The sequence below is a fragment of the Homalodisca vitripennis genome, chromosome 7, assembly GCF_021130785.1.
Source record: "Homalodisca vitripennis isolate AUS2020 chromosome 7, UT_GWSS_2.1, whole genome shotgun sequence".
Taxonomy (NCBI): Eukaryota; Metazoa; Arthropoda; class Insecta; order Hemiptera; family Cicadellidae; genus Homalodisca; species Homalodisca vitripennis.
The window spans coordinates 62,592,825-62,614,987 of record NC_060213.1 but is presented as its reverse complement, the minus strand read 5'-3'; the positions used below and the strand labels follow the sequence as shown (position 1 = coordinate 62,614,987).

Here is a 22,163-nt window from a genome sequence, read left to right as displayed (position 1 = left end):
TCAGCTGATGGCTTAGATTTTAAGAAAATTTAAAACAAATAATCTACTAATCGGTATGAAAGGAAAAATTGAAGGGTCATGTTTTAAAAGCTAGAACCTCATGATAATGTCAAGTTCAGTTTCCAAATTTAAGGAGGACAAGCACAATCAAATATTGCTGGTTGGGGAGCTAGTTATTTGAGCTATAATAAGTCCTAGAACGGGCATAAAAATAGTTTTACAAATAAAATAATTGTATAATATTTTTAAGAAGTTGTAATTCTTGTCACTGTAATTATTTTACCTTACTAATTTATTATCTTTACCTTTACGGGGAAGTTTAAATTAGCAAACTAAACTGACTATTGCAGGAAGCTGATACGCTAACAGACTACAGCCATTTAAAATAAAGTCTCCGCCTTTTAATAATAAGTCTACCGCAAGGGCCGAATGGTCACGCCCTGACTACAGATTTAGCCTTGGATTGTGCTTATGCTTTACATCCCATTGTATGTAAACCAAGGCTGTATCACAATACTAAGTAGGAGTGCCACCCTACAATTTAGTGTTTATTACATATGGGCGTTTTAATTGGTAACCAGAATCGTATTAAGGCTTCTGTTTTTAGCGGACTTTTTTGAATCTCAATTCATTGATATTCCTAACCTACCGGATCGGGTTCTACAACGATGGAAAGAAAGAAAACAAGATACTAAAAATACCAAACAGAAGAGAATACAGAAAAAATAAAACGGTCCAATAAAAAAATTGACTCACCATCACATAATGCCTCTGCATTTCCGTTTTTTCCTGGGCAATTTTTTCGATCTCCATTTTTAGGCTGTAAGGACAACACACACATGGGTAACACACATACAAGGATACAGTTAGGGGGTGCAGTTAGACATGCCGTACTGTACAAGATGGCGGGTTAATGCCTTGAAGCCGCTACCGTGTTCCCAAACACAACACTCCTTATCACGTGAGATAGCGTTATCAAAGTTTACAGTGTTTCATTAACACACAGACGCGCATTCTGGGTCAACAAGTTAGGCTGTGTACACACTACCAACTTTCCCGCGCGAAAACAAACAAACAGCTGACTCGGCTTTGTTCCGTTGTTGAATGTTGGCGGCACTGGTAAACACCTGAGATCAGCTCCCAACCCCGCCTCCACCACTGTGGAGTAATTTATAAGTGAAATGTGAACAGCGAGTTTCAGGTTACGGTGTTTTCATTTTGGTTGGTTGAACTTTTACTCTTGAGCGTCGTTCTTTGGCGGAGTAATCATAGCCATCCTCAAGTCTGCCTTTCATTATTAGCATCATCACTAAATTCTGATTTTGCCCAACAAAGTTGAGCAGGGGTGAATTGAAACATAGCTTTATAGGTTTGAATATCTTAATTGGAATGAAGTTAGATTCTTGTTATGATTTTCAAAATGTAAGAACATTGTAGGCTTCGGATGTATGCTCTCAAAATATCAGCTATATTGAGAAAGGTTCTCAAGGAGAACGCGCCTTGACAAGAGTTCTCTTTGGAACTTATTGGAAGTTTTGGAATAATTGCAAATGGAAGTTAAAGAAGCATTACTACCTTTTCCTTCAATTCTTTTACCCAATGCATTATGCATGTAAATAGTCTCACTACTTCTGTATGATCAAACGCTGACAGTTCATGAATATTGTGACATTATGGACGACATACGAATACTCCGTCAGAAAACTGAATTTCAAAGATTGAGCTCACCGGTTGAGTATTAGAATTGAATTGGAAAATCCATAGAAATGCTAAGCTTCGTTTTGGCGACATTGATAACGTTATGTCACGTGATGAGAAGAATTATGATGGTCTCCAGGTCCTAAGCAAGCCGCAGCACAGAGAGAACACTCTCCATAACTTACCATGACGTAATGCCTTTGGATCTCAATTTTCTCACTGGCCAGCTTCTCGCATTCCAACTTTAAACTGAAACAGGTACACGTGTTATTCAGCCCACACATCACATTACGGCGTTGGGCCTTCGTACAGCCTCGGCGAGTTTGCGGCACCTGCTATGACAACGCTACGTTATGTGATGAGATGAATTGCGATGGTCTCCTGATCTCAAGCAAGCTACAACACTAAGAGAACAATCTCCACAAATTACCATCACGTAAAGCAAATTTCCCAACGGACAACTGCTTGCATTCCAACTTTAATCTGAAACAGGTACACGTGTTATTCAGCCCACATATCACATTACGGCGTTGGGCCTCCGTACTGCCTCGACGAGTCTGCGGCACCTGCTATGACAACGCTACGTCATATGATGGTCCAATAAGTCTCAAGCAAGCTCCAGCACACAGACACTATCCACAACTTACCATGACGTAATGCTTTTGGATCTCAATTTTAAAACTCAAAAGTTAGTTTTCAAGTGATGAAATGTGTCTTCTGTATCAAACAGACACGTCTTTATCTTTAATAAACTTAGCAGAACTAAAAAGTGGTTAAGTCAAATAGTAAAGTATTTTTTATCTTCCATATAATTTTCGGGAGTACGACATTAAATATGAAACAGTACAATATATGAACAATACAGCCTTTTCTATTGATTTTGGAAATAAAAATAAAACCTTTCCTAAGCGAAACTAATTCAAAACATATTTACAGGTGGTGCAATTTTAACAACAAAGTTGTAAACATAACCTCCATGTCGTGGCCTCTAAAGCGCCCTTCCCAAACCTGTTTTATACTTTGAGTAAAATATTCTTCGATCGCCTTCACAACTTTCCGAACTCGTTCCCACTCCAATTTAAATAAATGTGTAATTTTGCAGCGGGGTTGACAAACCTAACCTCAAATCAGGAACCGCTAAACGTTTCCACCAAATCATCTTATCAATTACAGCACAGTTTCCACGTCTTTGGCGGCGACTCACAATCGCCGCTGTGCGGCCGGCGGAGAGGTGTCGGCCAATTATCGTGACAAATGGGCCGAGTAGTTGCTTGACTCGCCGCCAGGTTCTCTGCTCGCTGACAGCGTTCGTGTTTTCTCAGCCGCCTCCTCTCAATATTCGGTATTTTTAGAGAGCGACCGCTCTATTTGTGCGGCACCAACTCACTCTGTCATCGCCCTTGGTAATGAGCGGAGCCCGCTCCGTCCCTGGGCGTCTTCCAACCGCGGGCGAGATTGATGTACCGTTGTTTACTCAAAGATTACAGCACTCGATAGTGTTTACAGCGTTTCCTTTCTTTAATAAGTAGGTTGAAATGTGCCCCTCCGACCGCCACGCCGCATGCACCGCCCGGTATCTACAGGCGACGAGCTCTACTTGCTGAGTAAGTGACTTCTTCACTTGACGGAAAAGGAAACCCGCCACCGGAATGTCACATGATAGCTCCTATCCGGATACATTACCGGATAGACTGGAAGTGGTTGGTGCCAACTGAGGAGTAGCTCTATTGGAATCGTCACAGTCTGCGACCGCAACGAATAACCGACACTCGGATAATATTACAAAGTTGAAAATCGATTCTACGAATAATACATTAATTTCGTCCCGAGTTTACGATTGCTGAATAAACATCCACGTTATTTGAACAAATCTTGTCTGAATAAAGCGCCGTATAAACTCCTACAGACGGTAGAAAGCCGTTTACAAATTTCCGCCCGGGTGCCCGCGTCCAACGATAACGTCGACTATTTTGACACGGGTTGTGGACGCCTTCATTCCCGTAATAGATGTTAGTTCCGACCCAACAAGTGGAAAAAACGGTTGGATGGGCGCTTGTAACCAATTAATTACAGGACCCTCCCTCCCCCCGCCTCCGCACACGGCTCGGGTTTGTCATTCAGGCGACACGATCCGACGGAGCAGGGCACTTCCGGCGACACCGGAAGTGGGTTATCACGTGCTCAGTACACGTCCACGGTAGCCGTCTAGGATGGCGCGGTGTCGGCCGGGAATAACAATCGGGGAAGGTGCGAAACATTAATGACCCGTACGTCCATTCCTATCGAGGAGGAAGACGCAAACTTGTACCCCAAACTGTGAGAAAAAAGTTAGTCTTGGACAAACAGCGATCGCATCACTACTAAATCGAACGGACGATTCTCAGAAGCCGAGGGCTTGACAGCGATTGCGCAACGGCCCTTTTAATTCGAGCGACATTCGACCTCTTTATCGGCCGTGACGGATACACACAAACAAGACGGTACCTAAAATACCCAATATTTGGGGTGAGAGGAGGCGGCTGAGAAAACACAAACGCTGTCAGCGGGCAGAGAACCTGGCGGCGAGTCAAGCAACTACTCGGCCCATTTGTCACGATAATTGGCCGACACCTCTCCGCCGGCCGCACAGCTGCGAACTGTGAGTCGCCGCCAAACATGTGGAAACTGTGCTCTAATTGATCAGATTATCTGGAAACCTGCCGCCGCGCTGGAGCCTGATTTGAGGTTATGTTCGTGGACACTTCCGCGAGTGATGGAAATTTAACTGTTTTGACTTTAAATTTTCATCTAAACAAATTCGTAAAGTGGAAAGCGCGATTGAAGAATGAATGAATCGTTCAGAAAACATTGAGGGTAGAAAGGAACAAGAGTAGTAGCCTACTTATTTCATTGGAAATCGACTGAAAGTTAAAGGCATATTAGAACACCCTGCTGGCATCAGATGTTATGCTAAAACAAATAACAAATATAATACACTCCAATGCTGCACATACCGCAATTAAAATCTGAAAAATATCATACAAAACAGTAATTAAACAACGTTAATTTTAACAACAGTTAAAAAAACGTACAGTATATACAAATTGTATCTAGTATTTATAAGTATATTACCATATCTTATTCAATTTTAAAAAGTAACTCTGTTAATGGTGATTGATTGCATAACGTATCGGATTATAAAACTCAAATAAGTATGGTTGTTACATGTAGTAAATAAATAAACATTATCTAACTAAATATAAACAAAATGTGTTATTTATTGGTCATTAAATAACCTTTAATGGAAATTACGATTTTATGCAAGTTACTTTAGAAATTACAATTTTATAATTTCAAGTTCGACTTAGGAAAAATTATGTACATGTTTAAAATCATCCAAATATTAAAAGTTAAATGTTTGTTTGAAAACTTAAAACTTTATTTTGTTGTAAGAGTACTGAATGTCACATAAATATGATATAATAATAATTACTCAAGACAGGATTTTAAACAAACTCATCTGAGCTGGAAGGAACAAAATTTAAAAAAAAATTGTTCCAGTAATGTAATAAATCTTTGGTTCTTTTTAAGGTTAGGATTAAGTTTGTAAGAATGTATCGAAGTCATATTAAAGATTTAGTCAATAAAGGCGGTCTGTGCAGAAAACGATTAGTTTCCACAGCCCTTTTTCTCTACAAAACTTTATAACTTACTTATGGTACTGGGCTTGCAAGAAGTTGAACTCTTCCTTTATCCTGTCACAGGACTCTCCAACAGTGAACTTGAAAGGCTGTCCTGGTTGAGGAGGACCCTGTAATAAAGACGTGAAATTATTACTTGTTTTTCTACAAGCCTCAAGAAAACAATTTAACACTTTTCTTAAACGTAAGATTTCACAGCAACAATATTAACCGGATGGAAATAAAATAGTGTTAAACCAAAAACTGATAAAAACAAAAGTCTAACAATATTACAATTCCTTTTTCTCAAGGATGCAACAAATCATTAAATATTACAAAAAAATGGAATAAAATAAATGTATTACGCACTATTTATTGGAAAGATATTCGAATAATTTGTAACAAAGTCATTGGTAAACAGATACTGTAAATATTTTGCTACAATGTTTCTTCTGATATAAGCACAATCGGGGCAAAGGCTAAGCGAAGTTTTGTAAGAACCGCGGTTAGCTGAAGACGAGCGACAAAAACTCGAAGACAATATTGTTATCAAAAAGTGTTGAGATTTATTGAGGGCAGGAAGGAGTTAAGAGATAATCCTGCGAGGTCGCCCAAGTCACGGAGATGTATAATTAATTGATCAGATATAAATAGCAGTGGGTCGAAAAGGTCGGAGAGGGTCGTTGACAATCGGTTATTCATGTCTTGTTTACAAACAGTGGCGTAACCAAGACTGTTTGCGCCCCTCGGCAACCAAAAACAGTGCACCTTAAACATCTAGGCGTAGATGTGCAGTTTTTTTAAAAACCTAAAAATATTGTGGACACTAAAAATATATTGAGACGGTGTACTATATATTTTGTCGGGACAATATTTTATAATTTAATATAATAATATTATAATATTTTATTTTATAATATAAAACTCATAGCACTCTAAAGATAAGACATCTGAAAATATTCAGTAAATTATGACCTTTCTACAAGGACTTACTGGTATTTAAAGTTGGAACTTTCGGAAATGTTGTGGTCAGGATCGAATCAAACCGGACGAAGATAAAAAACATAGATTTTTTGCAGTACGTACATGAGTTATTAGCCTCAAGAAAATTAAAATTTGTAACGAAATATAATTTAAGAAAATGACAAAATTTTAAATGAAATATTAGTACTTTTAAAAATAAACACATGTAATTTTCTCCGACCATCTTTAATAAACATAGACTACTGTCAAAACTCATTTGTCTTCAAGAGATTCTGTTTGGCGCTGAGTATAGGATGTCCATAATATCTACTTCATAGACCTGTAAGTGCTCTTGGAATGATCAAGAATGTATACTGTATTTTTCCTGTTTCCAAGAACAGGTGTATAAAGGGCTGTAACTAAAAAAGTTCTACAAATTGGATTGTGACAAAAATTATCCCAACTAAAAGTCAAATGCAGCACCTTAAGGGTGAATTATCAATCCAAAAGTTAAAATCATTATTTGTCCGATGTAACTTGAGAGATTACATTAAAACCCCATTTAACACTTACTTAAGTTAATCAATTTTGTCGAGTACTACCACACTTGATGACAGTTGCCAAGATATTACGAAACAAATGAAGAAGACAAGAGTTTTTGGAAATTTTTTCTTCCTGGTTGAACAAATTTCACTAATTACAAAAATTAGTTAAAACTTAAAAAAAATTGGTGATTTGAAAAAAATATAGTTATTTATTAGTCAATCCATTAATTTCTTTTTGGGAACTGGAGGTTTGCGTTGATTTATTTCGAGTAGGCTACCACTTAACTTGATTGAGAAGTTAATTTTCTTGCAGTTTCGTCTAGAGCGTCGAACATATTACGCGATTCGCCAACGTGAGACACATTGCAGGTAGACCTATCATAGTACAATACTGATATCACGAAAACAACCAACACAACGTAATTATTGGAATAAACTCATTCACTCTGTCTCGCACAGGAGGGAAAACTTCGAGAGCGCTCTCGGAAGTCAAACCAAACAAGAAAACCGAGATAAACAGAAGTGCGGGTAAATTATGAATAAATATCAAATGACTGTTTAATAACGGGTCTTTAGTAATGTGTCAGTGTGAACAAACACTGGTAATGGCCTATCGATATCGGTGTGATAAGTGTTTGTTTTTCTGAGACAAATATTTGTTCAGTTACCGAGAACAGCGACACCGTGTAAATAACGTCACTCCGTGTAAAATGGACGTGTAGGTAGAAACCAAAAAGAGGCTAATAATATATTCCGGGGACGAGACCAAATTTTCATTGCACAAGAACAACCCAGTTCGTGAGGACGATAAAGTAATTTCCCCTAAAAAGGAATCTATCGTCAACCGCTTTTGAGCATTTGTGGTGGTCTAGTTGATGAATCTACTAAATGATATTTTTGACAGGTCATATTTTTTTTTATTTTGCCACTTCAGACAGTAAATAGTAGTCGTCGTCAACCATGTGAAATTCAACTATGAAGTTGCTTAAATCTAGTTGGTTGATAAACAATTTATCATTTGGTATTTTCAATCTTTTGCTACCCACCAAAAATAAACCACGGAAGATAACCAATTTCTGTGTTAAAGAAGATTTCTATATAGGTTCAAAAAAAAGAAGTTTTTTATACATTACACTGCAAATTGTTTTTTCCTACACAGCTGATATGGAGAATGTTAACCGCAACGATGTAAAGGTTTGGGTGGACTTTATGACCGAACAGGAACTTAAGAGTGAGTTCTTCAAACCCGAGCAGCTAAAAATATGGACCATCGCATAGTCGGCCTTCGTGGCTAGCGGCAATATTATTACAGCCGCGTAAACGGCAGTTAGCCGATCCCTGGCCGAGTCAGAGAGAGCTGGCACCGACTCAGACAGCGATCTATTTCCAAAGCCACAAATCACGGCGTCCAGTGGGTGACCCGGTGTTCGGTGGTGATTACACTCGATATTAGCCGAGGACGGCTTAGTGGTGGCGGTCGGCAGCGAGCAGTGTTACCACGTGCCGGGACAAAGGCCGGTGAAACAATACCGAAACGTGGGCAGGGGTAGGGCGGCCGCAAGCCGCAGACCACACCGGGCTAGCCACCACCTCAGAGCTAGGGTTTCGGTCGGGTGGGTTGGCAACATGCTCTCATCTTCACTACCGTCCGCAAAATAAGCTCACACAACATGTCTGTTCTCTACTGTGCACGTTCGTTTATGTATAAATAAATAAAAATACATTGTAAATTACAGGATTTCCAATTTAAAAATTGTGCTTCATATGATAAACTAAAATAACGCCTCTATGACCACATCTGAGCAATTATAGATTGCACAGTGTATAAAAACAGAGTGTAGTACAGCAGATGTTCAGCAATTTCTGGCGGGAGGCAACCCAGCCAGCCGTAAAAACACATTTTATGTTGTACGGGTGAAAAACTGCGACTTAACATCTCATCAGAGCAACACAGAAGCGCAAACACCGTAACACTCGCCCTCCGCGGGCGAAGCCGCAGGGCCACTCGGAAAATGAAACGGGATATTTTATTCCGCGCGAATTTCCCTGCGCCGTCACAGCCCTCACTTTATTACCTAGCGATAACACGGCGACCCTAAATAATAGAATAAACCGACAGGGAGACCCGACGGGGCGGGGCGGGACGCAGCACATCATAGGGCGAGGGAATACGTAGCGTGAGGGCTGAGGGTTAATGTGATGTTAAATCTAATCCACCCCGGCAGTCGCGGGGGAAAGAAAGCGGAAAAAGAAATAAATTAAGCGCCGTGGAGGGAACGGAGGGCGTTAAATCAGAGCGGCCGCTCCTGCGAAGGCGGAAATGGTTATGGGGGAGCGAGGGAGGAACATAATGCACTTCTGGAAGACAACATTACGACCCTCCCTCCACCCCGAGAGCGGATGCTTAAGTGAAATAAGCCCTCCAATGTTGTAATGTGCTCCTAATTACCCCTCGGGAAGACTCGTTCTCCACCAAAACGTTTATTAAGATTTATTTCTTCTTTCTTCGACTGTGAGTTAAGAGCATAATTTTTCATTAAATGCTTCTTTTCTTGTCGGAAGGAAAGGGAAATAAACTGCCGTTAAGAAGTTCACTACGCATATTTAACCCGAGACACCGTAAACCTTTCCAAACAATTTTTTCACAAACCGTGTGGCATCTATCACACGTTATGTACGATGCATTTAAGCCTAACATTTTATTTGTTTTAGGACAATGGTCACGTCCAGATATAACAAATTTGGATATTTTGGTATAAAAGAAAAATCTCACTTATCCGATGCCAGATTAGATTATCCGGCCGCCCGTTTTATCCGGATTTCCTGTAGAAAATCGCCAGCAAAAAAGGTGTAACATTTGAGGAATATTATGAAACGTATTTAAAGGATACAGGAGTGTGATACTATAGTTGCGAAGGACAAGCTTGTTTATATAACCGGATAAATGAACGCAGTAGTGAGGTTGTCCTGTTGGTGTTGGCCGGGTTGCGGTTATAATATTTGCAGGCGCTTGGTTGAACCGGGAACTGCTGTTTTAATACAGTATAATAATTTTAGAAAGCAAACAAAATTGATCATTCTCGTTATTTAGAAATCATACGTCATAATCGTATTATCAGAAATTTACCGTAGTTGTTTAAAACTCACAAACTGCTTAGAATCTAAACCATGTTGACGAATTGGCACCTGCCCACGGTAGCAGAACAAGTAACTTGCGCGTGTGCGGGTTGTGCGCGTGTGCGAGCTGAGGTAGCAGAGCAAGAACCGAGACCGAGACTGCAAGTTTATGTGCCGCTTGGAAGCCAGTTACAAGCCAGGCCGGCTCGACCGCATACTAATAACGTTATTATCAACAAACGTACCCAATTAAAACTACAAGGCCGTCTTCTAGGCTATCATTTCTACGTTTATCGGGGGAACGCACTTAACTCGCTTTTTTATGTCGGTCGTGTAATGCGAATAAAAAAATCCAGAGGTAAGTCATTAGCGGTTGGATATTTCCCAACGCTCTCTCCCACCTCGCTCGCGGACTGGTAGTGTTTGTTAAGTTGGCGCGAACATACATATGTCGAGTGTCGGCGGAAATTTATGCAACAATCTCGGAACTACGTTTTTGTTGTGAAGTTGGAAATTGAAGTTCTATGATGATTTGGAATTCAAACATTGATCCATGGAATCACTATTAGGAGTATCACCATCCCACCCATCCTCGCAATCGGAGGCACCTTTGTTTTTCCAAATTTCCCAATACATTCAAAATCCAATTTTCTAGCAATTCACCGTCCATAATGAGAACCGATTCTTGCGAAAATCCCCGCGGCGAACAATTTCACGGAGACAATACACCGATGGCATTCTAATCCTCGGCGAACATGAAAAGCCAATAAAACACGAGACGCAGAGGTAAAACAGAAGGCTCGTAAAGGTGATCAGATTTTAGTGGAGGCACTAAACGGGCGGCATTAAAACCCGTAATCGGGTGAGAGCGTTATTGACGGGGGGGGGGAGAAGGGGGTAGAGTAAACCTGTTCTGCTTGACGGCTCGCTTTACGACTCCAGCTTGTCGTAGCTAATGGTGCACCTTGGGATTTCTTCGACAAGTCTGTAAATGCCTATGTTAACATATAATTACACAGCGAGCGAAACTGTATTACCGCATTAGGCGTATTAGTCAAGTAAAAAGGACCTTTTTAATTAAAAAAAAAAAAAAAACTGTTTGCTTCGGATTTACCTACTGGAACGTTTTTTTCTTTTTAAGGAAAGGCCGATATCCATTTAAGCCTCATTCTGCCCGTCATGGATTTGAACCTGCGCCATCTCTGGCAAAGATTCAAAATCCGATGTCTTGGACCGCTCTACTATCGGCACTCCATATATCGAATTGTACTGTACATCTAAAGTTCACTCCATTTGATTTTTTACCCTACGATCATTTTAAGAGCAGTATACGTACAAAAATGTAATACACACAATTTGAACCGAGGTTGAAGCCCAAACACTAAAACCAATTAATTATCAAAAACTTGTAAAACTCAAATAATTTGAGCACTTCGCGTAAACGATGCAGGGTATTGTAAGAAGAAAGAGTGGCCGAGTGGGTAAAAATAATTTAAACTTATGTTTTGCATCATACAGATCAGCAGCATTCTTTAGGTTTTCGAGTGCGGCATGCAACAAGCAAACAAGTTCTCAGAGTATTCGAGATAAAAAACGCAAAATTGTGACTGACATTTCCCTATAACCTAAGTATACCCGCTGGCAGAAGGTCACAAGGTTCAGTGGTTGCTGCGGTTTTAACTGCCGAGATCGGCATTACAGTCATGGACTTTCATAAAGAACCCACCTTGTCCTTATTACTGCTACTCATTCTGCCTTTTATTTGTATCCTCCGTGTCTCAACACCTAACATCGACATCAACCCTCAGCAAGTATTTTGTACATTGTATAACAAAGGGTGTAAATTCAAATTATACCGATAATAATAACTCTTTTAATGTGTCAACAATTTTAAAGCATTTGTATAAAAACGTCATATACAAATTGTTGCCCACTCATACATCCATTCACAATTAATTTCTCTCATTCACTCTCTCTGCCTGTCATTCTTATATCATTACCCACAAGAAGTAGATGATTGATCCAATTAATTTAGAATGTCATTCCAACGGCTCGTAAACTCAACGTCAACCGAGTATAACCTCTCGACTCTTCAAAAGGTATATCAATCGACCTGAGAAAATATGTTTCTTTAACCTTATGAAGATATTTCCTTCTGTTGATTTCCACAAGGATTGCTAATGCGTCGATAACGGTTAATTCTTATTGATAATTGAAGTTCATTATCTGTGATAGATGATTAAAGCATAACAGAATTACTTATTTTCAACGTCGAACGTTTGAATTGAATTTTTGACCTTTTTTCAGGTGTCAACTCTTAACACAATGTTAAGCGTGCGGTAAATTGAACAACCTTATTTGTTAACGTTTCTTCTGTTCTTATCTTTTTAGGATTTTACACCTGAAAAATAAAACAGATACCAAACAGTTACCGAAATTTCCAGAACAATACGCGTACGCGATCGCTTTAGAGGTGACATCTTAATGTTCTTAATCTTGGAGAAGAGGGGCGATTTTGGGTTTCTTAAGGTATACTTAGGTCAAATTATGTTTGAAGAGTGCATAGTGAATGAAAATATAGACTGAAAGATTACAGAATATCAAGTATTGTCCATTGATTCCTATTCGATTTCAGTTTAAAATACGTAATATTCGTTTGTTAATATTATTAACGAATTGTTAATATCGTATACGTAATTAGTAGCTCAAGTAGAACAGTTTACACAATTATGAGTAAAGTTCTGAAAAGGATTTGTTCTATGAGAACAATTGCCGTCATCAATAAAGACGATTTTCATTCCGTGTACACAGTCGTTCCTCTGCACACAACACAAAGCGGGAATTGAAACAGTGGACTGGAATTAAGCAAATTCCAAAGCAACAAAGTTAGGCTGCGGTGCGGTTGGGCCCCTCTAAGACGCAGCACGGCGGTAGCTACTGCACACTGATTGACCACTTCCCTCTCCCACACAGTCTAATGCCACCAATTACACAGACCTCACCAAACAATCAGCCTCGTTTGTTTGATCCTGCCTGTTGTGCTTGAGTGGACCTATCAACATTCCGCCAGACATCCCGTGGGCGGAGGCACCGCCAACTGTGCTTCTTTCATTACCGTTCGGTTTCCATTCAAGAAAGTCACTCGCTCCTTTTCGATCAGCTGTTCTACCGTAATAATAATAATCTTTAATACGCTATTGGAGACAATTAACAATCGCATTACATGCACCAATAGAGTAAATTAAGGAAATACATAATTTAAATTATGTTTTTTCAACATAAATCGTATAATTCTTCTATTACATCAAAATCTGAGGGGAGGGGGTGTGTGTTTATGTTGCTTAGTTTTTTTCTTCAAGAACTGTCAACCCAGAAGCTCGTCATGAACTCAACAGAGTTAACGCTTTTGACATCGGTAACGTTTTATTGTTTTAGGTGACCTCTGAATTACTATTAAGTCCTAAGAGTCAGGCGTTCAATCTGTCTTTCTGTGTTGATCTATTCGAAAGTTGTCCCTGCCTGTTCTTCTGTACTGATGGACATACCTGCTCTGTAGCAACCAAATTTGTGTAGAAAGAACAGGGCGACCTGGAGAATATACAAGCAGGGTAAAGTTAGTAAGCCAAGCTCCCTAATGTCTCCTTGCACGACTCTCTGGGGCTCAGTGCGCTTATGTATGATTACGAGCTAAATTCAGTAAATGTATTAATATTTAATTAATTAAATGGCTGAACATGTACACCACATGTGACAAAGTATTTTGGGAAGGTCAGTATAATACGATGGTTTAATAAAAAGATACGGCGGAGTATCAAAGTACCCTGCATTTCTTTACGAATTTAGTTGAAACTATACTGCCCTTTGACCTTCAGACCCCAAAATCAATAGGAATCTTTCATAGACCAAGGGGAACGAAACCTTTGCACCAAGTTTCAAGTCTATAGGACCTTTTTATCAGAATTATCGCACAGACCGACAAACAGATCGGCGGTCTGTTCTTTTATATTTTAGGGTTCTTCCTTGACCAAAATGAACCTATGTATCAAGCATTGAGTCTCTACGACCAAGAGTTATCTCACAGAGGGACAAACAGACGACACGCATTCTTACTTAATATATCAAGGACCCTGTATTTTGTAAATTGGACGTTTGTTTAAAAAAAGAATTTCCGGTAATATGTCTTATGACAATTCAATAGTTTGATGATAACGCAGTTATGGTGGGAAGGGCCAATTCAATGTGAATGTTCAAGTTTAGCTCTAGTTCACCTTCCTCTTACGTGCAGCATCCGAAATCCGTGGGAGTTGCCGACTACTTTTGGATCCCTTCAGGCGAACGTGACTCCTGATTTCAGGAGTCAAGTCTCCAACAGCGTCGAATTCCAACTGCTGTACGTAAGAGAAAGGTGAACTGGAGCTAAACTCAACATTCGCACAGTTTGATGATGTCATGTCTGGAATTTGATCAAAATGTCTACCAAATTGCTCTCATCCTTTAAAATGATATCGAAGGATTCAAAATCATAGTTCTTTTGTTTCAATGAAAACCATATATATTTCTGTAAGTAAACCCCCTACCATTTGCAAGATTCTTGAAATCGAGGCCTTCAGCGTCGGCTGGTTGCACCGCGCTTGATAAATGGTGTTGATCAAATCTGCAACAAGAGAAGGGGGAGCGGCTCGCAGCTGTAGATGGCGCCAATTACGCGGTCGCGGACCGGTACCAGACGGAGAATGTAGTTGTAGCAGTTTCCTTACATAAAGTGCGCAGGTAATGACAGGGGCAATTGTTAGTCGGTCGCATTAACAAACAATGGGCATTCCGGTGCGGCAGACCCCGTGTTGAATAATGGATCCGCGACCACACGGCGTGGAGACGCTGCAAATTGTCATCGACACTTCTGCACACTTCGGCCCTTATAAGAGCCGTCGTGGCCGAGACACCGCCGGCGCTGGAGCGACTCACGGCACCTGTTCGGGGGGATAATTGTATAATAATTATAGTGATTGAATAAGAATTGGCGGCAGAGGACTATAATACAACCGACCAGAGCCGGGCATTTTGTATTTGAGGAATGTTTTTGACTGCAGTCTCACCCATTGTCTCGAGATCAGTAATCCCCTGTCAGAACAGAGTGTAGGATTGATTTGGGGAAGTGCTAGTGGCTCTCAAACATTTTTTCAAAATTAGGTTCAGTGTATTTTCATCGATAAAGTAGGCAAATGAGAAAATATCACCTCCACCATTGCTTTGTTAATATTGTGGAAAATGTTTTATCACAATGCGCTACAGTACAACTAACTCATTGGATATTAATACAGTACTAAGTTAGACATTCCGTACAGCATAAGATTATCAGGAACATAGCCATGGTCCGGACACCCTCCCCCCAACCTTTAAATAGTTTCAATTACTATTTTAGTAAATAGTATTATTATTTTTAAATAATTCAGTATTACTGATATTCTTGCTGAAAGATCATTCTCAACATAGAAACGGGTCAAGAACCTTTTAAGGAACAAAATGGGGCCTTAATTTCTGTCCAATACGGGAAAATATCAGTTGTCTTGGCCCCCCAATTTTTAAATTTAGAAAAGAACTAAAATGGACATTTTAATATTTCTTAAGGCTTGTATTTAGAAATCGGTAGGTAATATTTTTATAACTATTCTTGTATAGTTCTTACGTTTCAATACTGTTAAGTATATTTAAAAGGTATTGAGTACGAACTGGTAATAAAGTTCCCCAGTAATCACTAATTTGAAGGATGATTTTGCTTTTCATACTCTCCTTGTAACCGTGACTAGGAAGGAACTGTTTATAGTTGGTAGTCTGATGCTATTGAAGTGTATTAGTGTTAGTTGGAAGGTCCTTGTCATTAGCAAAGGTTTAATGCTCGGGTAGTGGTCTATAATAGCCAGCTGACATTTCGAGCTGCCGCAAATGTACCTCTGTCATTAGCCCGAACAAGCGAGGGTCATAAACCCTCGGCGGCAGTAAAGTGGCTCAGGAAGTGAAACTCTCGGCCGATTAGGAGCTTAGTGCCGGCTGTTTATAGGTTCCACTAAAATCTGATAACCTTACGTGCCTTCTGTTTTACCTCATCACTTCTTACTTTTATTGGCTTTTCATGTTCCCTGTGGGTTTTATGGAGGCATGAATACCCAGGCCGCGGTGAGAAAGGCATATGGGGAAACAACCGAGGGCCGAGACACGAACCTTGAGGTACGCCGTAAACTTGCTCACCTTTCACTCCGTTTACGATAATGAAGCTGTACTTATCAATGAATGCGAAGACGTGTATTAAGTCTCCTTAGCATAAATAAATATATAGTAGGTTGCGTTAAACCTCGGGTGCGACTTAACTATTCCTAAAGAAAGATGTCATTCCAACTATTTCTAAAAGCACATTTTCTACTTCAAGCTGCTTGTCTATGTGAACTTTGTTGATAAGCAAATTAAGTGATGCATCATATTCCTAAATTAAAAGTGACACATTGAAGACAAACTCGGCAACACACAGCGGCAAACTAGATCCGAGCAGTAATTATAGCAGCCACAATGAGCAGTGCATGATACCAGTTACATCGGCGCTCAAACTCTTGTTTCACCGAAAGGCCAATCTGTAGTTATGACTCCGGATTGTCACTAATAGGCGACATTTCCATTTAACAATGAACAATCGCCGTATGGTGTACAACAGCTGATTAAACTTGGCCACCCAACATAACAATTATCGGCCGGTTTCACGCACCGCTTCTGCACTTACACGGAGCATAATGTTGTCGACGAAAGGCGGACTAATCAAGATGTAGGGAGCTCGTTAACTTTTTACCGGTTTCCATTTGTAGCCTGAGTTTATACCGAGTAATTAAAGAGGCTGGACCAGTATTTAAATGACTGGTGGACCCAATTCGGGCGCTATCAATTTGAATGTTTATTGTGCGTCCGGAACAGGAACGCGGCCGAACAAGAACACGAAACATAATCTCTACACGTGTTGAAACACAAGGGCCCACGGGTTAGTTATCTGATCTCCGGGGACCCTCGAGGACTAACATAATTGCATCACGTCAACTTCATTGCGCAAGTTATCACAATTTTTTCAATTCTGATTCTATTAGAGATACCATAATTTTCAATAGTCTAAAACCCCCTAGCTTTCTGGTACAATAGATTTGCTGTAGCAAAACAAAAGCGTCACATACACAAAAATATGAGACAGAAAGTCATTACAGAGAACCGATGGCCAAATTATCCAAAGTGTCGGATTTTAGATCTAAGTTAGGGATAGCGCGAGTTCAAATTCTACCCGGGCCGGAGTACCTCAGGGATCACTACTATCCACCTCGGATTGGAAATTTTCTTTTACTTTGCTTGCTAATGTCCGGGGAGAACGAATGAGAATAAAAAGGGAACGAGCAAATCCCAAAAATATAAACATAAATCTTTTGTTGATTACAATTGGATCTGAAATTGGAGACGTAAGTTCGTACCTTTTCTTAACGCCAAGTGAAGTAATGCAAAAAATGAATACACAGCAAAAAATGTACTACTGTAATTAAGGAAATTCTTTACACGTTTTAAAATCAAATGCACTGAATCGTCAAAGCCATCACAAACAGTGAGCAAGAAAATTGGACAAATACAGTTGTCGAGTTGTGTTTGTACGCCGCGTGGTGTTTACTCTGTTTCTGTTCAGTTGCCAGCACTTGTTACGTTGGCAGCCTTGGGTCCCGCATAAAACAGCTGATTTGTCATCAGGCGCCAACAATTAGAGGGATATTTGGCCGTGTTCAACTTGCTTTGTTCGGCTTAATTGTTGGCAGTTCTGCGGAGCGCGACACGAGGTCGGACATGTGTAAGGCAGGCGAGTTGTCAAGCGATCTGTCTTCTGAGTGAAGTAGTCGAGGCTATACATCCAGTTCTCTCGCCTTCCACCGTTGAAAATTTAGTGAACTTCTACACAATTTACGCGCGATGTCGTGTGGCAAACAAATATTCCCGGGGATATTTTGTTTGTCATTTGCTACAAAAACATAAAACCTCTGATATATCAAGGCCGACAAGCGAATCTGTAACATAGTTATACCAATCATAATAGACGCATTCTCTTGTGATGAGCAGGATGAAACTGCCGAACACTTGCTCTTTGATTGTCCTACAATAGCAAGGGAGCGGTATGCCATATTTGGTAGTTTGGACTTCCCCAGGAGGACCTGATAGCTTGTTTTTGGCGGTTTGTGGAACTGCTGAAATCATAGACTGGTATGCCTCATGATGTGATTCCAGGGTGGACAAAAGGCCCTTGAAGTTTAAGTGCATGGCAGTAGGCCGCGCCATAGAAGAATAAGACGTATTCTCTTAGATCTATTTTTCTTAAATTCCTTCAACTACTATAACCAAATCATCCATGTTTGAAGGAGACACATAAGCGATTGATCGAGGATAGTAATGACTTCTTTGTGGACTTTTCTCTTACCAAGAATATGGTTGGAACAAACGAACACAATACCAATGAGAGTAGCCACCTTTTATTTTTTCGATGTAAAAGGTATAACGATAACTAATAGTTGATTGAAGGTAAAACGACTGCAGTGGCCAGAAGTAATATTGGCCACCAAATCAACTCAGATGTATGTCTCAATGGGCCCATTAGTTCTCCGCGGAATGCGCTAAATGGTCTGAGAGCTCGGTTTATTCTCCTTTGTGCTGTAGTTGAGCGTGACTGATTAATCTTGTGACGTCTGCCAGCTGCCAACAAGCGACAAGTGAACACTGAACACTGGGAACTGCAGGCGGCTTGTTCAGTCCAAACCTTTCATCTGGGAGTTTGGGAATGGTTGCGGCAAGGCACGCTGTCGATTGTCACAGATTGTCTGACGCTGCTGCCACTTACCGTGTGCCCATATCAGATCCAACTCAACACATTATACACAGACACCATAAGTACAACATGAGATAATCGAGGAGCTGTCCATTGTCACAGATTGTCTGACGCTGCTGCCACTTACACATTGTGTGCCCATGTCAGATCCAACTCAACACATTATACACAGACACCATAAGTACAACATGAGATAATCGAGGAGCTGTCCATTGTCATAGTTTGTCTGACGCTGCTGCCACTTACACATTGTGTGCCCATGTCAGATCCAACTCAACACATTATACACAAACACCATAAGTAAAACATGAGATAATCGAGGAGCTGTCCATTGTCACAGATTGTCTGACACTGCTGCCACTTATCGTGTGCCCATATCAGATCCAACTCAACACATTATACACAGACACCATAAGTACATGAGATAATCGAGGAGCTGTCCATTGTCACAGATTGTCTGACGCTGCTGACACTTATTGTGTGCCCATATCAGATCCAACTCAACACATTATACACAGACACCATAAGTACAACATGAGATAATCGAGGAGCTGTCCATTGTCACAGGTTGTCTGACACTGTCAATTGGGTGTCCATATCAGACCGTAACTGAACACGTTATAATGTACACAGACACCACAAGTACATGAGATAATCAAGCAGCCGTCCATTGTCACCGACTGACACTGCCAGTTACGTGTGTCCATATCAGATCGCATGACATTGCGTTAAAACCAAACACATTTACCACAGTTTTGATCCTCCCAAGTTGTTTCTTCCTATTCCTAATGGAAATTATTAATGATCATTAGTTTACAGCCGATAAATAAACTGATTCTGTCCGTAGTACGACGCGCCGCCTGATTGCACATAATGCATTGCAATTATCCCGTAGTATAATGAGTCTTAAGTAGCCTATTCTCGTGCATATAAACAAGACCTACAGACGATAATAGTTATCTACTTTTCCGTGTAGATTAAATCTTTAATGGGCGAACTCAACGTGAAATTATATATAATTTTGAGAATGCCCGTAACTAGATAACGGATACTCGTATACGACACTGCCGGGCATATATTACATGGACGTGAAACCGTCAAACGATCACACCATAAGTTAGCGGACCTACACTTCGCAATATTATAGCGAGCCAGTATTATGTAGGTCTTTAAAGACCTGTTCAGAAGTACCTCGGTGAACTATTAGCAACGACAAGTTGGAGCTGTAAAACAGAACAGGTTTGCTCAACTACCCCCCCCCCCCATCTCATCCACAACTTATATCACACTTAGCCGATTACGGTTTTAATGCCGTCGTTTTAGTGTCTTCACTAAAATATGATCACCTTTACGAGCCTTCTATCTTACCTCTGCGTCTTCCATTTTTTTGGCTTTCGTGGTTCGCCCCAGGAGTGAATTGTGATCCGAACCTTTTTCTCGGACGTATACATGACAATTATCAAATGTACGATGGGAATTCCACTGATACAAAGCTAGTTACTAGAAAAAGAAAATAAGTTACAAATAATAGTCGGAGGACCTCTCCCACTCCCTCCCTCCCTCCATCCTTCCCCGCCTCTCACTCACTCACTCTCTCTCTCTCTCCCTCTCTCATATTTGACTCTACTATTGCATCAGACGAGGAACTAAAACCAATCAAAAAGTTCAATTTCATTACACAAATCCTTAGAATTTCAAAATCATACAAATATTACTACATGGAAGTTGATAAATAAACGTATAATCAGTTTTAAAATAAACAATTATAATTTAATTACTAGGAATCATCGTTATTTTATATTTGTTAGACCCACATTTGAAGACGACATATTTATTACTTGATGTTGATGGGCAACATTTAAATTATTGGTCCATTCGAAGTATTCCTCCGCGGACAACACTCGAGACGAAATATACATAAACGATTCGTTCCTCAAAACAGCGTTATCCATTCGGTTCGACAAACAAAACGATAAATACAATGTTTATGTAACACAGTAACCGGCCCAGAATTGTCCCATCACGCTGATCTCTCCTATATTCCAAATTTCGTGACTCACTTTGGTCAAGACACCGAACACCTAGAAGCACGTAATCTTTAAAGATTTACTAAACCATAGCAAACGTGACGTTCCGACATGTCACCACATCGGTCTCACAAGTGAATTGTGCTAAGTGTGGTTTATTTTCTAAACTTGACCCGACTGCAGCCTACCACCAGGTAATTAATCTTGGCAGTGTCGGGACCGTAAACATCAGCGGGTAATTACGGGTAAACAAGAACGAGCGATGCCACTTAGCTGTATTATGCATAATTTCACCCGCAGTTGTACCAACCATTGTTCTCTAATTTTACCGTTTAATCCGTTACACTCAGAACAATGTTGCCGCCACGGAAACACATAACTATAATTTAAGTTCCACACGAACAATTAAAAGACAATGCAAAACTGATGATAGGAAATTTACATTCCAACCGTGTTTGTTATTTTACATGTTTAATTAGTCTCGGCAAATCTAACACGACCTTACGTTTACACGTACGTATTTATATTCTACGAATTTATTCTTATTAGTTTCCTAAAACTAATTTTTCGTACTAAAAGACAACACTGCCTTCCAAAGAATTAGACCACACTTTTTTATATCCCCAAACAATTTTAAACTCAAAAAACGGCCGAGGATCATATAAGTTTCAATTATTTACTACTGTTTAATTTCAAATATGCACCCCTTTATCAACCTCAAGTCTTAGTGCAAGTTGTGAACATTGCATCACTCTCACCTTGATACGATATTGCAGAATAAGACATAGTACAGACAATGAGTAAGAACAGACACAGATTTGTGGCTAGACGCACAATATTCCACAAATATTATTGGTGCCATCCATAATGTCCATGATATTTATAAAATCTTCATTATAACCTTACGCTTTTACGAAAATTCCGAAGGCAATTACAACATATAACTTAATATACAGGTTGGCAGTCATGAAAATTACATTTCAATACAACATATAAAACAATTCAATATATATAATTTGTATTTGAATTCATTGAATTAATGTTTACTTCGAAATGTATTTAATTGCGTGTAAAGTAAGCAATTATGACTTTTCCACACATATGTGTTAAAACTAATAATTAAATTATATTTACATTAACAATAATAGTATTTATTAATTACAATTATTATCACTATTTTAATTTTATTAGTTTATTAACTATTTTATACTCCACATCCATAAATAACCGTAATTTAGATTTGGATTTAAATTGTCAAATATAATTT

General features: G+C 39.7%; 1 protein-coding gene across 1 annotated transcript in view; it reads right to left on the bottom strand.

The window, feature by feature from the left end:
• LOC124365928 (transducin-like enhancer protein 4) overlaps positions 1-22,163 on the bottom strand; it is a 193,365-nt gene that overhangs the window by 132,867 nt on the left and 38,335 nt on the right. Inside the window, 2 exon segments of the mRNA XM_046822063.1 lie at positions 1,884-1,947; positions 5,391-5,488. Coding sequence (XP_046678019.1) covers positions 1,884-1,947; positions 5,391-5,488 — 162 coding nt within the window.